The sequence below is a fragment of the Mandrillus leucophaeus genome, unplaced genomic scaffold, assembly GCF_000951045.1.
Source record: "Mandrillus leucophaeus isolate KB7577 unplaced genomic scaffold, Mleu.le_1.0 Scaffold282, whole genome shotgun sequence".
Lineage (NCBI taxonomy): Eukaryota > Metazoa > Chordata > Mammalia > Primates > Cercopithecidae > Mandrillus > Mandrillus leucophaeus.
This window is the reverse complement of record NW_012102943.1, coordinates 1,975,003-1,993,999: the sequence shown is the minus strand read 5'-3', so window position 1 is coordinate 1,993,999 and position 18,997 is coordinate 1,975,003. Positions and strand designations below refer to the sequence as shown.

General features: G+C 52.6%; 1 protein-coding gene across 1 annotated transcript; it reads left to right on the top strand.

The window, feature by feature from the left end:
- Window positions 1-6: 6 nt before the first annotated feature.
- Window positions 7-17,200, top strand: CDX1 (caudal type homeobox 1). The gene is made up of 3 exons (XM_011985364.1): window positions 7-52; window positions 15,419-15,564; window positions 16,127-17,200. Exons 1-3 carry the CDS (start codon window positions 13-15, stop codon window positions 16,331-16,333), a joined length of 393 nt encoding a protein of 130 aa, XP_011840754.1. The 5' UTR covers window positions 7-12; the 3' UTR covers window positions 16,334-17,200.
- The last annotated feature ends 1,797 nt before the right edge of the window (window positions 17,201-18,997 follow it).

The following is an 18,997-nucleotide window of genomic DNA, read 5'->3' as shown; positions in this document are numbered from 1 at the left end:
CCCTACGAGTGGATGCGGCGCAGCGTGGCGGCCGGAGGCGGCAGTGGCAGCGGTAAGGACCCCTTCCTCGCCCTGCACCTCTGGACCTGCAGGTGCTCGGGCGCGACCCAGGCCACCCCGTGTCTGACCTCTGCTCCGGCCCTGCTCGGGTTCCCGGGAGTGTGGCCCTCCTGTCCACTCTCGCCCCAGGGGGCTGCTCTTTGAGCTCCCTCTCCTGAGTCTCAGGCTGTCGGAGCCTTCAGCAGCTCAGCCTAACCCTCTCTCTGTACAGATAGGGAAACCCAGATCCCTTGCGAAGTGCGGAAATGCGCCTGCGGCCGCGGAGCAAGGCCCGAACTAGAACGCAGGCTCCCAGACTGGTGTCCTACGCTCATTTAGCAACACCGACTCCTTGCTCTTCATCTGCTTCTTCCACTCCTAACCCAACCCTAGGCAAAGGCGGCAAGTTCGCCCCAGAAGGGACGATTCGTTAACCGTGAACAGGGCAGGTGACTTTCCTGGCCAGGGCTGGGTCTCCCCATCATACAGTCAAGAAGGATTGCTGGGTCATATCCTTCAGGCTGAAAAAGAGCCCTCTTTGGCCAGACTGCGGCAAGGGATCTGTACCTTACCTTCCCAGGGTCCTCCCTGAACTCTTGACCCCGGGGGAGGGGAAGCGGGAGCAGTGGGAAGGGGGCTACTGTTTGGCTCCTGAGCCTGTGAACCTCCTGCCCCCAGGCAGGCCTCTCTGATCCGCCCTCTTCAAAGGCAGGGGAGGGGGCAGGACAAAGGGCCCAACTTTAATGAGGGGCGGCTTGACCTCCGTTATGGGTCCCCCCTTTGTCATGTAACTGGCTCTGCCTTAGCTCGGTAGTGACTCCTGTTGGCCGGAAAGTGAACACGATGTTCCATTGTCCCGACTGTGTCCGGCCTGTCCTGACAAAGGCCACCTAGGCTTGGGGGCGGGAAGCTGGCCTGCCCACCCTTTGATGTCCAGCCCCTCCTCCCCTTCCCCCAGCTGGGAATAAGCCTGGGACTTCCCCCACCTCCTCACACTCTTCACCCCCGTCTCCCCACACACCCTCAGCTTGCCTTGGGGCAGATGCTGGCTTGGCCTTGATCAGGAGCTACAGGTTCTGGCCATAATCATATACCCTTCTTGGAAGTCCCAGGGATATAGAACCTCCTATCTGCCTCCAGGGAGGTACAGGGAACCAGACTCTGCCGCTTGCTTCTGTGGCCTTGATTAAATAACAGCTAATGTTTTGGAACACTTACTAACGGACCAGGCATGACCTAAGTAAGATCTTGCATGCATTAACTCCTTTAACTCTTAAAACATCATTGTGGGTACTATTATCACCCCCATTTTAAGATGAAGAAACTATGGCATAGAGACTTTTAGTACTTGCCCAAGGACATATAACCCATAACTAGTGGGTCCGGGATTTGAACCCAGGAGGACTAACCACTAAGTCTGTGCTCTAATTCTCTATACAACAGCCCCTCTTAAATCAGTCATCTTTTCTGGGTTTCAGTTCTACCATCTGTGAAATTAGAGAGAAGGGAGGTTATGCAGTGGTTTGTACTCTTGTTTAAGTTACAAAAGGACTTCTTTGAAAAATCTGCTGAAAGGTACAAATCTTTTTCCTAGGGAAAAAAATTTTGCATCATTGGGCAATTTCAGGGGTTCTGGAGGCTCCTAGAAGCTTTATCCATAAATCCGGGGTTAAGAACCCTGTATTATATGAGAGGAGGTGGTGGCAGCACCAGTGCTCAGGATCCTGCAGTTCCCAGTCTGTGAGGCTCTGGAGAAGGAAGCCTGCGTTTCTGCTCCTCTGTTCCACTTGCTGCTTCCTGCTCATCCGGTGACTTTGGAGATGAATGGGGAGGTTCCCCATGGGTAGGGACTTGGAGAGAGGCCATCACTGTGTAAGGGAAAAGGAGTGTGTCAATGGGGGTCAGAGGACTGGGGGATCCTGCAGGATCTTCTGTACAAATCACCTCGTGCCTCTGGGCACAAGAGCTGCTGAACCTGGCTCATCCTCTGGTCTCAAAAGTCGCTTGAAAACTGTTGTCTGCAGGCAGATGAGTCTGCCGCACGCAAAAAAGCATTTCCCCCCTTGCTCTCTGAGAGTAGAGGGAAAAGTAGAAGGAGGTCTGGGGGTTCCCAAGGCTCCAGGAAAGGGACTGCCTAGGAGCCAGGTTAGCCCCCTTCTGCAGAGGATGTAGGAACCCTGACCTTGAAGCTAGAAGGTGCTGCCTCTCTATCCGGTGCTCCTGAAGTGGGGGCAGAATTGGGTTGAAACTGTTGACTCTTCCTGAAAGAGAGGCCAAGCCCCTCCTGTCTTTGGCCTCAGATTCTCCTTCTGGGCAATGAAGGCACAGGGTTTCTAGGGGCAGTTCCTGTGCAATGCTGCTGTCCAGGACAGCTGAAGGAGGATCAGTGCATGCCACTGCCCTCCCAATCCCCACTGGCACTGGCCACCAGGTCTTCGGCCTGCCACCAATCCTGGCTAGCCCCTTCTTCCCCCACTTCTGAGCCTCCAGCATTCGAGAATGGACAAACTGGACAGTTAGAGACCGCACATGTAGATGAGGAAACCAAGGTACAGAGACTGTGAGGAATGTTCCAGTTTCACACAAGCAGGGCTGAGCTGGGCTGGATGTCAGAAGAATTGGCTTAGAATTTTCCTATGGTTTCCCATCATATGTAGGATAAACCCCACATTCCTTCCTGAGGTCTATAAGACTACAGCATTTGCACCTGCCTGCCTCCCTGACCTAATCCCTGGCTGCTCTCACCTTGGCTTTCAAGCTCTGGCCATTCCAGACTTCTTTTAGTTCCTCAGACCTGCCAAGTCCTACTGCAGCGCTTGTGCACATGCTGTTCTCTCTTCCAGGAAAGCTCTTTCCCCTGATTCTTTGCAAGAGTGGATCCTTCTTACCCTTCAGATCTTAGTTTAATCATCACCTCCTGTGTGAAGCCCTCCACCATTTCCCAAAGTGGACTCCCCGCTACAACCATCACGAATCTTTGCTGTGTTTTCTTCAGAGCGCTAATTCCAGTCTACTCACTTCCTTACACTTGTTTGTATGTTGTCCATTCCCATGAGGTCCAGAGCTATGTCTGCTTAACCCACCACTGCATCCTGGCACCCAGCTCAGTGCATGGCATTTAGTAGGTGCTCAATATATTTTGTTGAGTGAATGAACAGGGTAAGTGTGAGGGACAAAAGACATCTCTGGGGAACAGGGGGGTGGGTGAGATCTTAGCTTTCACACAGGTTTCTGAGGTCCCAGTCCTAGAATTGGGACCTGTGACTGTCCAGCCAAGCAGTTCAGGTCAGTGGAAACCTGGCTGCCTCTGTCTCTCCACTTGGATGGTACCCCGACTCATGTGGGGAAGTGGGGTTGCTGAGGCTGGGACTGAGACTTCAGTTTCTTCTAAGTAGGGGGCGGTGACAATGGGAAAGATGAGAGAGAGGCTGTTGGGCTTCAATCAGTCTCTGATTCCTAAAGACAATATTAATCAGTTCTGAGTGATCAGTATCATTTGACTGAGGCCAAGACGTTGTTTTTTTTTTCCTTTTCTCTTTGCATTTTCATGAGGAGGGTTTTAAATATCAGCATTTTCATTAGGAGGATTACACATCATCCTTCCATGGAAGGCTCAGCCTCCAATTCCTTTGAATAAACCTGCTCCACAGGTTAATAGCCCATTGGGGTGGCTGAGGTCTCAGGACTAGGGAGACATTCACGCGGATGAGACTGTGGGAGCAAGGTTTAGATCTTGGTCCAACTCCGTCAGCTTTCAGATGGGGAAACTGAGGCCCATGAAGGGCATGAATGCTCCCCTCCCCCCACATTGCAGGCTCTCTCCCTTGGCCTATTGCCACAGCCACCAGCCTGTTCTCTCACCTTCAGCCTCTCTGTGATGTTCCAGCTGTCTTCTAAAACCATTGCCATATTTACCTTCTCAAGGCACATGCCCTACTCAGGAGCATTCTGTGGCTCCCTACTGACATGGAATTGCCATTTCATTTTATGCCATTTCTTTGTTGTAAAATCTAGCTCCATTTCTGTGGCAATCAGAGCCTTCTTCAGAACTGGCCTCAACCATCTATTGAAGCCATTCTCCTGCTACTTTGACTAGATAAGGCAAGTTAAGAGCCAGGGCTTGGGAGTCTCAGACCTGGAATTGAATTTCCATAAGAAGCTGTATAGCTTCAGGCAAGTTAATTTGGATAATTTCTCCAAGCCTGGGCTTCTCCACTGTAACAGGATAATAATAGGATTGCATCTCGAAAGAGATGCCTGCAAAGCACTACCCTGCAGCTAGCACACAGTAGTTGCTTAGGGCATCGGTGCCTGTGACCACCTCAACCAGTCCTTAGCAGGTGCACTGGAGCACAGACCTCAAACTCCCTGCCTCTCCAGTCTGGTCCCTCGACCTGCATTGCCCTCCCTTCCATCTCCTGCTCAAATGCTGCTCAGAGAACCTGCTCTTCACCAGCTCAAATGCTGTTCCTTCTCCAAGGCTGTCTCCTGTAGGAAGCCCTCCCTAATTCCTCCCTCCTAAGCACTGTATCAGGCCCTTGTTTTCATGACACTTACCACTGACTCTCTACTTTCATTGTCTTATTTATGCCTGCCACTTACCATCTGTAGTCCCTCGAGGACCAGTCCTAATCAGTCCCATCCTCACCCTGCCTTGCACATAGTAGGAGCTCGCGAGAGAGCAAATAACTGTGGCATTGGCTAAATCTTTACTGCATGCCAGGCACTGTGCCAAGAACTTTGCGTGGGTGATCTCACTTAAGTCTCATGATAGCCCTGAGTGGTGTAAGGATCTAGTATTAGACTCATTTTATAGATCAGGATAATGAGGCTTAGAGAGGGTAAGGTGGCCTGCCCAAGCTCACACAGCGAGGACATGGCAGCACCGTGTTTACACCCAGTCTACAGCCCAGCAAGCATCTATGAAATAAAGCCACACACTCAGGAAGGGGAGCCCAAGATCCCCCCTTCCCCATGGACATTCCAAGCCAGGTGTGGGGAAAAGGAGGCCAGGCAGGGGATGTACTGTAAGAGGCTGGGGGAGGAGGGGGGCCCAGCAGGGGCCAGGCTGTTTAGAACCGATTCTCCAGGCAGAAGCTACATTTGACACCTCATTGCTCAGATGTAGCTGGGAAAGGGAATGACCCAGTTAGAAGGTGGCAGAAGGCTTTTTTTTGGTTGGGTGTTTTCTCCCTGCTGCTTTGGCAGATATTGCTGCTTAGAGCTTAGGGAATCATTGTGAAGGTCCAAAATGGTTTGTTAGCAGCAGGGTCTGGCGGGTCTGTAGGAAGTTATCTTAACGGGCCAGCCTCTCAGGCTTCTGTGTTGGAGCTCCCGGGATGTGGAAACCACATTCACGTCTGGAGTCAGGGCCGTCACCATGTTAGCATGACAGACCCTCCCCCTGCCACACTCACCCCTCAGGCTTGTGGGGACACCCCACATGGATCCCCCCATCAACAGAAAGAAGGAGCAAGCTAGGCTCCACACCCTCCCATGGCTTCCTGCTGCTCTTGAAACCAAATCCAAATCCCTCTGCCACAGAATCTGCTGGCCTCTCTAGCCTCATCTTGTGCCTCTCCCATTCATTCATTCAACCAGGCAAACAGTAATATTCTCTGAGTGTCTTCTGTCCTGAACTTGCTCCTAGGCATTGGAGATGATGGCCTGAACAAGGCAGACGGGTCCACCTGCGCACAGAGAGCTGCCCTCCCTGCCCTCACTCTGCTCCTCCCTGCCTGGGGGCTTTTGCACATGCTGCTCACTCTCCCTGGAATCTCCTTCCCTGTTCATGACATGGAAGCCTCCTTCTCAACCTCAGGTCTTGGCTTAAATGTGGCCTGTTCCTGGAGACCTCCCCCAGCTAAGTAAAGTAGGGTTCTTCCCCCCACCTCCCCACTCAGTTTAGCTCATTGCTCACTTTCCTTCCTACTACTAATCCCAGTTTGTCATTATTGCATTTGTTTGTTTGTTTTTAATCTACCTCCCCTGCCATGAAGGAGGTAAGGAACTATTTATCAAATAAGTGCTGTGCAGTTATTATGGTAATCATAATGCGAACCAGCATCTATTGGGTGCTCAGTGTGTTCAGCATTTTTTCAAATGCAGGATTTCTGTCCGCAGAACAGCACATTTCTTCTCCATTAGATGAGTGGCTCGGACTAAACTTTAGGAGCACTGGAGATGGACAGAAGGCTGTGCTTTGGACGCTGAGCCGCCAGCTGCTGGGGTGGACGTGGGGAGCAAGGGAGACAGGACTCAGCGGTGCCACCTTGGCTTTTGATCTGAATGGCTGGAGGATTGGAGGTGCTGTTTATGGAGTTAAGGAAGCAGAGGAAGTAGCAGGTTTGTTTTATGTATTCAACAAGGATTCATCAAGTATTCACTGTGTCAGGCACGTGATAGGTGCTGGTGAGCTAAATGGCATGGCCCTACCCTCAAAGAGCATTCAGGGAGCCGAGGCCTAAGGGAAGGGTCTTCACCGAGGTCACACAGCCAGCGTGGGGGAGAAAGAGGCTGGAGGCAGAGCTCCTCACTGCAGCCCCACCTCAAATGTGAGACTTCGGGAGCCACACCTGCAGTGGAGTAGCAAGGGCTTCACTCTCAGACTAGACTAGTGGAAGATGGCCAGGTTGCAGTGGCCTGGAAACTCCACCAGGAAACAGTTCAGCGAGGCCTCAAGTTCTTCAGCCTAGGAGAAGACCTGAAGGGATGCAGTCGCTGTTTGTAAATCTTAAAGGGCTGTCTTGGGCTCAGGGTGCCCCTGTGGAAAAACTCAGGAAGGATATAAATGGGTGGCAGATGCAAGAACTGGCTGCTTTGCAGCTAGTAGGCGTGTGTTGCAGTGTGGGCGTCCGGACCCTGGTAGGAGTTTGATCTAGCAGTGTTTGTCCAGTAGGACTTTCTGCCAGGATGGAAATGCTCTGTATCTGTGCTGCCCAGTAGGCAGTCACCAGCTGCATGTGACTGTTAAACGCTTGAAATGACTGGTGTGACTAAGAAACAGAATTTTACATTTTATTTAATCAATGTGGCTTGTTCCTGTCATATTGGACAGTGCAGAAAAATCCCTCTCAAGAGTTCCCAGAATGGAAATCCATTCTGCATAAGCTCCTTGTTCTTGCATTGAGGAATCTCTCCTGCCTTTTTTTTTTTTTTTTTTTTGAGTTGGAGTTTTGCTCTTGTCGCCCAGGCTGGAGTGCAGTGGCACAATCTCGGCTCAGTGCAACTTCCGCTTCCTGGATTCAAGTGATTCTCCTGCCTCAGCCTCCGGAGTAACCGGGATTACAAGCACTCGCCATTATACCTGGCTAATTATTGTATTTTTAGTAGAGATAGAGTTTCATCATGTTGGTGGTCAGGCTGGTCTCGAACTCCTGGACCTCAGGTGATCCACCCGCCTCAGCCTGCCAAAGTGCTAGGATTACAGGCATGAGCCACCACACCCGGCCTCTCTCCTGCCTCTTTCAGCTTCTTTGTCTCTGTAGTATCATCATCTTCGTCATCACAGTTTTTATTAATAAGTGCTTTGTTAAGTAGGTTATCACTTTGGTCTCCATAACTACCATATAAAGAAAGCATTCATGTCTTCATTTTGAAGATAAATAAACTGAAACTCAAAGAGGTCCAGCGACTTGCCCAGGAACATACCACTGTCACATGGCCCGACTGGGGGAGAGTCACCGGTCTCTGTCTGACTCTAAAGTCCCTTCCTCTTTGCTACCTCCCAAAGCTGGGTCAGATTGTGGACCTTGATGAAGAAGATAGGACAGCAGATGATGCAAAGGTGGCCCTGGAGGAGGAGGGTGCAGAGATGATGAAGAACTCGAACTAGGAAGGAGGGTGACAGTGGGGGGGAGAATCTGGCTAAGGCGGCAGGACTCCCAAAATGGCTGGCCTGGCCATTGTCCCCCTTTCCCCACTCCCACGCCAGCTTCATCCCTGCTAGGGCTTGAGTGAGGAACCATGATATTAGCAGCCTGGGACTGCCAGATCAGCCAAGACAAGCACCCAATTGTGGGTCAGGCAGAGAACCTGATGTCCCAGGAAGGGCATCCATCCACTGTAGAGCTGGTGAGGTTAGGGCACAGTGGAGGACCCTCCCCCTGGTGGTACAGATGGGGAAACAGGCCCAAATAAGGGATAACATGTCCAACTGGTGGGCCAGCCAGATCTCCCCACTCCCAGGCCAGTGTGTTCTTGGCCCTGTGGCTCCCCATTAGGCGACATTCCTCTCTCTCATGAGGGACTCCACCAACATGCCCGCTTCTGCAAATAGCTGTTTTCTCCTTTTTGTCTCCATAGCTTTTTACCCTTTCCAGACTGCTCTCACAGCCATTCTGTTCCCCAGGCAGGGGAAGGAAAGCCCAGGGAAGTTTGGTCACTTGTCAAGTCCTTCAACTAAGATGGCCAGGCTGGACCACAGCCCAGGTCTCTGCCACCAGGCAAGGTCTGGAAGCTTGCCCCGAACACCCAGCCCTTCCCAAACCTCAGTAGAGTGTGATGCTGCTACAATTTAGGCCCCTCACCAGAAGCGCCACCGCCTCTGAGCTGGCCCATGTCCTGCCACCCTTGCAGCGCTCCTACAAGTATTATCTGGGGTGAGGAGATCAGTTCTCCTGAGCCCCTCTTTCCCACCTTTTCATTTGCCTATTGGCCCTGCAAATGAAGGGCCAATAGCACTGTCATCCACAGCAAGTGACCTATAAGCTCTCTGGACTTGCTTCCTTATCTTGGAAATGGGGGCTCTTTGCAGTAGGATTCCATGGCAACCCTATTCCCACCTCCCCTGACCCCTCCTGCCAAAAGCCCTATGCCCTTCCATTTGTCATTCTCAGGCCGGCATCACAGACATGGGTAAGCTCCCCATCGCCTCTTGCTGCATGCAGTGTGGGTCTCTGAGAGACGTGGCTGGAGGGTGTGCGGGGCATGTGCTCCCTGCGGGGGTTGTCTGGGGTGGCAGGCAGCAAGGTGGCAGGAGTGGGGCTCACAGCTGCACAGACAGCTCAAAGCGGCAGAGTCTCGAGGGCACTTGAACTGGTGCACAGGCGAAACCAAGGCCCAGAGGAGAGAAGGAACTAATTCTAGGCCACACAGATGGCATGGAACTGGGACCAGGACCCACTGACTTCTGAGTTGGTGGTTCAGAATCCACAGGGGCATTGTTAAAGATGACAGAGAAATTAGGATGCAGTAGATCTGGAGTGGGGCCTGGAATCTGTATTTTTAGCAAGCCCTTGTGTGTACAGATGTGCATGACTGTATGCGTGTGTGTATTAGGGGTTAGGATCTTGAAGCATAGCCAGTTGGGGCTGGACCACTCAGGGAGGAGTCACAAAGGTTTTCGAAGCTAGATTTGTGGTCCAGGCCTGGGGGGGCCAAAGCTGGTCATCCCCCAGGGCCACAGACCCAGCAGGAAGAGGGCAAAGGAAGTGCTGACCTAGGGGCCATTTGATTGTGCTAGAGCAGAGGCCATACTCTGTCCTTGCTTGGCCCAGGCTGGATGGGGAGCCCCCACTGCAGGCCACCGTGGCTTCTGTCCCCGTCCTCCAGCTGGGTAGGCCCAGTGTCTAGACTCTCAGACTGTCAAATTGGTCTTAGAATTGTTTCAGCTACAATAACAAACACAATCAGAGAATCAACAAACATTGGGAGGTTCACGTTTCCAAGTTGGAAGGGACCTTATAAGTAAACGGTCATTTCTAGCAGATCGCCCATTGCACAGATCCATTTCCTGGCATTCCTGCCAGATGGTCATCCCACCGCTGTTGGAAACGAGTAAGATCTGCCTTTCCCCGTGCACCTCCTGCATGCCAGGTACTGTGCTAAACATTGTCCATCTATCTCAAGCGAGCCCCTCTATGCTGCAGGGTTGGAGAGGACTACAAGAAACCTCGTACCATTTGATTGATAGGTTCTACTGCTGTTTCTGAGGCCAGATAGACCTGGTTTTGAATCCCACTTGCCTGATGCATGGTCCTGTCTGACCCTGAGTTTTCTCATCTGTCAAATAGAGTAATAGTCCCCAACTCCATGGGTCATTGAGAGATGTATACAAGGGGCCCGGCACATGGACGTGTTGGCTATTATTAGAATATTAATTTTCCCCATTTTACAAATACAGAGAATGAGGCTCAGAGAGGTGGGGAGACTGTCCTAGGTTACCCAGCCAGTGAGAAGCTGCACTCCACAACCCCAGAGGTTTGGTTTCAATGACATCCAGGAGCTCTGGGCTCCAGTCCCAGCTCTGGGCTGGAACTCCTGACTGCCCTAAGACACCTCTGGAGTCACAGAGTGTACCTCTGTTGGGCTCCACAGCCCCTCCCCAGATCCTAGAGAAGGGTGACAAGGTCTGTGGGCCAGGTCTTCACTGGCAGCCTTGCCAAGACAGAGAGGAGTAATTGTGGAGCTAAAGCCCAACCAACCACATGTTAGGGTCACCTGGAAAACTATTCAAGTACCAAATTTTGAGCCCCATTTTAGCCCCACTGAATTTGAATTTCTGGAGCCAGAATCTGTGCTTTGAAAAAGCTTCCCAGGCAGTTCCAAGGCTGCTGGTCAGGCATTGCAAGCCATTGGCCTATACTGTGCATGCTTTAGGGGACGGGAGTTTGCTACCTCTAGTGATGGCCTGATCCACATGGATGGGACATTCTGCACATCCCAAAACTGGAGAGAGAAAGCGTCCCATTTCGGTGAGTTACCCAAGGCTCTTCCCCTCTGTGCACAGCCCTGAAGAGCTGAAGGGGCTCCCCGTTCTCCCTCTCACCCATTCACTGGCCTCTGGCCCAGAGGATTACTCATTAGGTGGCTGGGAGTGGCCAGCCCCTCAGCAGACACCTGTTATAGGAGCCTGGACTTCCCCCTTAGCTCCAGCGTCCCAGGGGCCTGTAAATAATTCATCCTGGGCCCTCTCCCCACCCCACTGCTCTCATGCACCTCCCTGCCCCGTCCTTTCCAGGCTTCAGAGGTGTCTTGGGGCAGTAGGGAGTTCCAGCCCAGAGCTGGGACTGGAGCCCAGGGTTCCTGGCTGTCATTAAAAATATGAATTCACACATACACTTGGTAAAGATTTAAAAACCCCAAAGTCTCCCTCCTACCTGTGGCTTTCCAAACTCTAGTGCCCTTCCCAGAGGCAGCCCCTATTACTGGCTCCTTGTATATTCTTTCAGAAAGAACTGTATGGGTGCTCAGATGTTTGGGTATGTGTGTGTCTCCCCCGTTTTTGTACCATTACTATTTACACTATTCTGTCTTGCTTTCCCCCCCCTCCACACACACATCTTAGAAATTGCTCCATATTGGGACATATGGGGTTTTGAAATTTCTTTTTAATGACTGCATAATGCTCCTCTCCATGAATGCACCATCCCTTCTCTCACCAGCTCTCTGCTTGTACACATGTATGTTGTCTTTTGTCTTGTGCTATCAGAAACAGATGGAGCTTTGGGCAGCTCTTGGTAGGATCAGTTGCTGGAAGTGGGATTCTTGGGTCAGAGGGTATGTGCCTGTTAAATGAGGCTAGATATCGCCAAGTTGGGCACTAAGGAGGATGTTTCAGTTCTCACTCCTGGAACAGCATATGGGATTCCCCGGTTTCTGAGCCACACAGTGTGATAGCAAACATTTTGTTCTTTGGCAGAGCCATTTTCTTGCACTAAAATTGTGTGTTTCAAGCAGCTCCACCAGAGAGAAGTTGGCCAATGGGTTCCTGAGCCCACCAGCTCCCCTCCAGAGCCCAAAGAGGGGTGACAAGGCCTGTGGGCCAGGTCTTTACTGGCAGCCTTGCCAGGACAGAGAGGAGTAATTGTGCAGCTAAACCCTATCTCCATCTGGTCTCACTCCTGACCCCCCTCACTTGTGGAAGAGCTGGGCCTGAGGTCAGGACACCTGAGCCTTGGTTCATACCATGACCAGTCAGGACAGCCCTCTGCAGGTGCCCTTTCTGAGCCCATTTCCCCCCACCTATAAAATGGTTGTCATGGGTCTGGGCTTGCTCATCAGAAGAGGCAAGAGTGGGTGCTAGGACTCTAAGGAAAAGGCACCTCCAGGACCACTGCCTGTGATATCTAGGCCAAGGTCTGGGTGGGCAGGGAGCCTCATGCCCTGCCTCAGGCCCGTCCTCCTGGGGGTGGATGTGAGTCCTCTGGGCATTTTAAGGGCCTCCAGCCTGGGGCTCTCAGCGGCCTTCCCTCACCATGGTCTGGGCTCTTCTTTCCCAGAAGTAGCAATGGAAGGGTGGTCTGCTGTTTAAGCTTCTGTTACCAACACTTTAGGGGCTCCATGGCAGACTCAGTGGGCCCTAAATATGGCTGCATGAGGAGTTGTGCCCTGGAGAGGCAGCAAGAGCTCTAGAGCAGGAGGCATGGCCTTGGGCAGGCCTGTGCCTGCCTGTGGCCTCAGTGACCCTGACTACACAGGGAGGCTGGACTAGAAGGGCTCACCAGGCCTCTTCTTTGGCCCTCCAGCTGCCATGCAACCATTGCGAGCCCCAGTGTCTTCCTCAGTAAAGTGGGAGGAGACTAAACTCTGACAACCACTTCCGGCTTTAGCCCAGTGAACCCAGTGGGTCTGTGGATTCAGAGCCATGTTGGTCTCCAGTGCTGGTGGCATTAGGCAGAACTGTTTTTGAGCCGGCATTGCATTTTCTAGGCCAAGGAGGGGCCCTATCTGGAGCCAAGGCCTGGGCAGCCACTCCCTTATCCCTTTCCTGGGGCCAAGCCTGGCTAAAGGCCGAGGCTATCCCGTGCTATGCTGGGCAGCGGACTGAGGTCAGTGGACGTGGAAGCGTCCGGTGCGGTTCCTCTGCTCTGGCAGAAAACTCAGGGAAAAGCTGCCCAGGAACATCTGCTGTCTCCCATCCTCCACAAAGCCATTTGGCTCACGGGGAGCCCAGTGGCTGTCCTGCCAAGCTGCGTGGGCTTGGTGGAGTGGGACAGGCATCAGAATGGGGGTGGGTAGATGGTTAGTGCAGGGGTGCTGAGGGACAGGCAGGGCCAGGGCTGAGACCCAGGAAGGTGAAGGCTGGGCTGTGGTGGGGGCACTTGGGAGAGGTGGGAGGGGTTGATGGTCTTTCAGAGACCCACCATGCCTGGGTGGGAGCATGTGTGGGTCTGGAAGTGCTTGCGTGCGCCTCCTATTTATAGCCACGTGCTCAGCTTCTTATAAAGGAAATTGGTGCTTAGCCAGGCCCCACACCAGCCCAGGCCAAGCATGACTCCCAGTATTCTCTCCAGACAGACCTCTGATCCGAGTCCCAAAGAAAGCCCTGATATTAACCTCAGCTCTGGGCCCCAGGCTGAGCACCGAAACAAAGCCAAGCCACCGCCCTCCCTCTTGGGTTATGGCAGCTCTCCCTGCACTTCCCCTTCCTCCTACAAATCTGTTCTCCATGCACTAGCCAGAGTAATATTAAAACCTACATCAGACTTCATGTCTCCTCTGCTCAGAATCCTGCAGTGGCTCCTGTCCCAGACACAGGAAAACCCAGAGTCCCTCCCCTTGTCTCCTGTCCCAACCCCTTCTCACTGTACCTCAGCTCCATCAGCTTCCTCACAGTTCCTCACTGGCAGACAGCAGGCAGACAGCAGGCAGACAGCAGGCATGCCCCACCTCGGGGCCTTTGCACTTGCTGTTCCCTCTGCCTAGAAGCCTCTCCCCAGACGTCTGCATGACTCTTTTTTTTTTTTTTTTCTTGAGATGGAGTCTCACTCGGTCACCCAGGCTGGAGTGCAGTGGTGTAATCTAGGCTCACCGCGACCTCCACCTCCCAGGTTCAAGCAATTCTCCTGTTCCCCTGCCTCAGTCTCCCGGGTAGCTGGGATTACAGATGTATGCCACCACGCCCAGCTAATTTTTGTATTTTTTAGTAGAGATGGGGTTTCACCATGTTGGCCAGGCTGGTCTTGAACTCCTGACCTCAGGTGATCCACCTGCCTCAGCCTCTCATAAAGTGCTGGGATTACAGGTGTGAACCACCATGCCCGGCCCTGCATGACTCTTTCCTGTACCTCCTTTAGAACTTTGCTGAAATTTTGTATTTTTTAGTAGAGATGGGGTTTCACCATATTGGCCAGGCTGGTCTTGAACTCCTGACCTCAGGTGATCCACCTGCCTCAGCCACCCATAAAGTGCTGGGATTACAGGTGTAAACCACCACGCCCGGCCCTGCATGACTCTTTCCTGTACCTCCTTTAGAGCTTTGCTGAAGTTCTCCTTCTCATGAAGGCCTTCAACAGCACATTCTATTTAAAATCACAACCCGTCTCCTCCCTAAATTCCCGATCCTCCTTCCCTGCCTCCTTTTCTCCTGAAACACTTATCAATTAGTGTATCAAATATTTTATATGCTTATTTTTCTTTTCATCCACTTACCTCCCTAGAACCTAAGCATCATGAGGACCGGCGCTTGATTTTGCTCAGTGTTGTAGCCCAGTGCTTGGCTCACAGCAGGAACTCAGTGAGGATCTGTGGGATGAGCTGTATCTCTCCTGCCCGGTGCCTGGACATAGAGGGAAGTGTGGACGGCTTGGGCAGACCAGCCTCCGGCCCCTCGTGCAGGCCCAGTTCAGGGCTTGGTATCGTGAGCCAGAGCCTTTGAGGTAACTGACAGGCCCTAGGGGTCCACTGTCCACCAGCAGCCCCAGTCCTCCTTGACTGACGTTGAGGCCATCCCCAGGCATTGGGCAGGAACTGGGGAGCCCACACCTGGGACAGTTCCAGATTCTTTCTGCTTCCGCCTCTACTTGTAGTGGCTCTTCCCTTCTCTCTTCTCTTGCACAGGAGGAAGGAGCAGCTGCCTGCCGTCTCATTAGTCTTAATCACTCTTGCCTGCTCAGTATCCCCTCCGTGTCTCCAGAATTCAAACCCATCTGAGATCTGACCACAGAGTCAAAACCACCTGAAGAGTTTGTTAAAAATGCAGATTCCACCCCCAGGCTTTCTGATTAACTGGTCAGGGATGCGCCAAAGCTGTGTTCTTCACAAGCTCCTGGAGAATGGCTGCTGTGCAGCCACATCTGGAAGCTGCTGGTTTAAAGTTGTTGGAGCTGGCCTTCAGAATAGGGCTCTGGGTCAGGAGACCTGGGTTGAAGCTGCAGCTCCATCAGCAGCCTGCTGTGTAACCCTGAGCTAGTTGCTTTGCCCACTTCACTGCCTCCCTGATGGGCATGGGAGGAGCACTTGCCTCCCAGACTGTGAGTCTGTGGGTCTGAGTCTGGGAGATGACTGTTTTCCCTCAGCCTGGGGTGTATGTCTTTCCCCACCTCAGGGTCCTCCTTCAGGGAGCCTGGATTGTCTTCCTCCTAGGGGTCCTGCCTGGGCCTTTTTTGCAGCCTCTCCTCCCAACTCACCTTCCTTCCTGGCTTCTTCTGCTTCTCAGGTAAGACTCGGACCAAGGACAAGTACCGCGTGGTCTACACTGACCACCAACGCCTGGAGCTGGAGAAGGAGTTTCATTACAGCCGTTACATCACAATCCGGCGGAAATCAGAGCTGGCTGCCAATCTGGGGCTCACTGAACGGCAGGTGTGTCTGTCGTCCTATCTCAGCCATAGGAGCAGTGCGAGGACTCTGGTCTCTAGGCTGCCAGGCAGATGACAGAGCTCAGTAGAAGGAAAACAGAGAGGTTGAGTCTCCAGGCCATTGTCACACAGCACAGCAGAAACTGAGGTGCTACCAGCACCCTCCCTTAACAAAACCCAATATCCTTGCCCCCAAAGGGGATGGGGTAAGGGGATCTGATTAGCCACAGGCTACAGCAGGCTATGATTAGTGCTGTAGAAGGTGCACATGCTATTTACATTACGGGAGCAGTCACAGGGAAAACAGGGAAGGCTTCCTGGAAGAAGCATGGCCTGGGAAGATGGAAAGGGGGAAGGTTATAGAGAAGGGCATCTCCAGGGTAGGGGTGCAAGGTCTAGAAGGGGAGAATGAATTCAGGGTCCATGTGGTCTGGGAGGCTGGAAAGGAGATAAGCTACAAAGCCGCATGGAGAAATAGGGGCTCACTGGCCTCATCTCTCCTTCTTGAGCTCTCTCCTTCACTCTCTCCCCGCTGCCCACTCCATCTCTGTCTTCCAACCCCACAGGTGAAGATCTGGTTCCAAAACCGGCGGGCAAAGGAGCGCAAAGTGAACAAGAAGAAACAGCAGCAGCAACAGCCCCCACAGCCACCGACAGCCCACGACATTACTGCCACCCCAGCCGGGCCGTCCCTGGGGGGCCTGTGCCCCAGCAACACTAGCCTCCTGGCCACCTCCTCCCCAATGCCTGTCAAAGAGGAGTTTCTGCCATAGCCCCATGCCCAGCCTGTGCGCCGGGAGACCTGGGGACTTGGGGGCTGGGAGTGTGGTTCCTGTGGGCCCAGGAGGTCTGGGCTGAGTCAGCCCTGATGTTCTGGGACATGGTGGACAGTCATCTACCCCCCTCTGCATCCCCTTGGCCCATCTGTGCAGTAAGCCTGTTGGATAAAGACCTTCCAGCTCCTGTGTTCTAGACCTCTGAGGGATAAGAGGGTCCAGGGTGGATGATCTCAACCGCCCATGGGCATCTCAAGCCCCAAATTGTTGGGGGAGGGGCCTAGACAAGGCTTCAGGCCCTACCTCCTCCTCCATACGTTCAGAGATGCAGCTGGAGGCTCCTGTGGGGACCAGACTGATCCTGGAGAAAAGGGATGGAGCTAAAAAAGATGAATGCTTGCAGAGCATGACATGAGGAGGGAGGAATGTGGTCACCTCACACCTGCCTCTCCCTGCAGCCTCACCTCTACCTGCCCCCATCATAAGGGCGCTGAGCCCTCCCCAGGCTGGATGCTAAGCACAAAACCCATAGCACTGGGCTCTGATGACTGCTCCACTGGGTTGCAGAATCACAACCCTCATGATCATTCTCAGTGAGGCCTCTGGATTGAGAGGGAGGCCCTGGGAGGAAAGAAGGGGGCAGAGTCTACCCTACCTGGTTTCTACACCCCCACCAGGCTGTCCATCAGGGCCCAGGGAGCCCCCAGAGGACTTTTTCCAGACCAAGCAGAGCTCACAGCTGGACAGGTGTTGTATATAGAGTGGAATCTCTTGGATGCAGCTTCAAGAATAAATTTTTCTTCTCTTTTCAAAAATGTATAAAAATCATTATACATAGCATTAAAGAAACATTTTTGAGAAGTACAAACCATCCTCACCTTCCCCAGCAATTGTGTATTCCTTTCCCATTTGTTTAGGCCTGCAACAAGGTCACCTTTAAAATACATTTGAAAGATCAAAACAGAACACTATTCGAGTTGGTCTATGAGACTATGTAAAAATGTGAGTCCATTCTGTAAGCAGAATCATCAGACTCAACATACCAGTCTTCTGAATTTTTCAGGAATGTTCAGTTCAGGTTTTTCTTTCAATAGATGACATTCATTGCTCACCCCCATGTGCCACGCATGGCTGGGCCTGGAAAGCACATAGTCCTTGTCCCCTAGACTGGAGGAGGGGTGTGAGGGCATGGCCTGGGAAGATGTGGAGGGGGAAGGTTATGGAGAAGGGCATCTCCAGGGTGGGGGAACAAGATCTAGAGGGGGAGAATGCATTCAGGGTATATGTGGTCTGGGCAGCTGGAGCAGGAGAGAAGCTACAAAGCCCCCCTCAGGGTCTGACTTCAGGGATCCTGAATTGCTCTTCAGAAGTCCCCAGTCCAGTGGGGAAGACTGCCATGCACACAGATGACACTAATATAACAGGATAAAGGCCAATCAGAGCTATGCTCTGAGCATCAAGGGAGCCAGAGCATCCAGTGAGAGCAGAGCACACACCTAGCTTATCCTGGAAGGCTTCCTGGAGGAGGTAATGTTTGAACTGAGACTGAAAAAGACTAGCGAGTGTGGATCAGGCCAAGAAGGGAATAAAGGAGAAAAGGAACTTGAGCAATATGAACTGAAAGTATACTTTTTTTTTGAACTCTTGGGAGTCTCCTACCTGGGGCCTTCTCTCCCCGGGGGCTCCGGTGCCAGCTGCTTACCCCTCTGTTTACTGTTCTGGGAGGTGGCCAGGCCATAAAAACTGTGTACAGCCTGCCTGGCATCGCCCTTTGCTCCCACGATAACAGTGCACAAGGTGGATCCTGGCCCGGCACAGGCCCCTGAAGTGCAACAGGCACTTCTATCTCTCCTCCTACCAGTGGCCTGGGAGACAGTGGGCCTTCATTAGTCATGGTGGACACCTGAGGCTTGGGAAAGAACCAGGGTTCCAAGAGCAGAGGGAGAGGGGCTGGTGAAAAGCGGCTGGCATGGAGTGAATAGAGTTTTCTGATCTTCAAAAAAATATGCTTTGCGACCCTGGGGTAACTGCTTACCCCCTTTGGGCCTGCATTTCACCATCTGTAAAATTGGGGAAGTTGTCTACCAAAAAGAAATAACTCTGGTCAAGTAAGTTCGGGAAATCCGGCAGAAGCCACTCCTCTGATAGAGTCACAGTGGGTCATTAGCACATCAAAGTCTCCGACAAGCCACACAGCAAAGAAACCCCTTGAATTTTCTTTCATCCGGCATTCCCCCACCCTGCCCCCCCCCCCCCGCCCGCACTTTGCTACCTCGGAGGCCCCTACTCACACCTCCCAGCATCCCACTGAACTCCACACACTCTGCAGTGCTGGGATGTTCAGGCTGGAGGGCCACACCTTCTCTGTGACTCAGTATTTAGCAGCAGCTTTTGCCATCAGATGGCCTGGATTTCAGCGTGACTACTTCCAAGCTGGGAGTCTTCAGGCAAGTCACTTAGCTTCTTGGAGCCTCGGCCTCCTCATGTGTCAAATGGAAATAAAATAGTCTAACTGAGCTTAGAATTGTGTTTCGCTCAGGGCCCAGCACATAAGAAGTTCTTGTTTTTGAGCCACCTCTCACGGGGCTGCTGCATCCCAGTGTGAGAGGCTGGCAGGCCCGGCTGATGTTCTACCCACCTGAAGGAGGACAAGCCTGTCTC

What these genes read in the sequence shown, in the direction of transcription:
- CDX1 (XM_011985364.1), top strand. Translation starts at nt 13, where the DNA reads ATGCGGCGCAGCGTGGCGGCCGGAGGCGGCAGTGGCAGCG. An exon ending in CGGAGGCGGCAGTGGCAGCG is followed by an intron (nt 53 to 15,418) that starts GTAAGGACCCCT and finishes TCTGCTTCTCAG; the next exon opens with GTAAGACTCGGACCAAGGAC. An exon ending in TGGGGCTCACTGAACGGCAG is followed by an intron (nt 15,565 to 16,126) that starts GTGTGTCTGTCG and finishes CCAACCCCACAG; the next exon opens with GTGAAGATCTGGTTCCAAAA.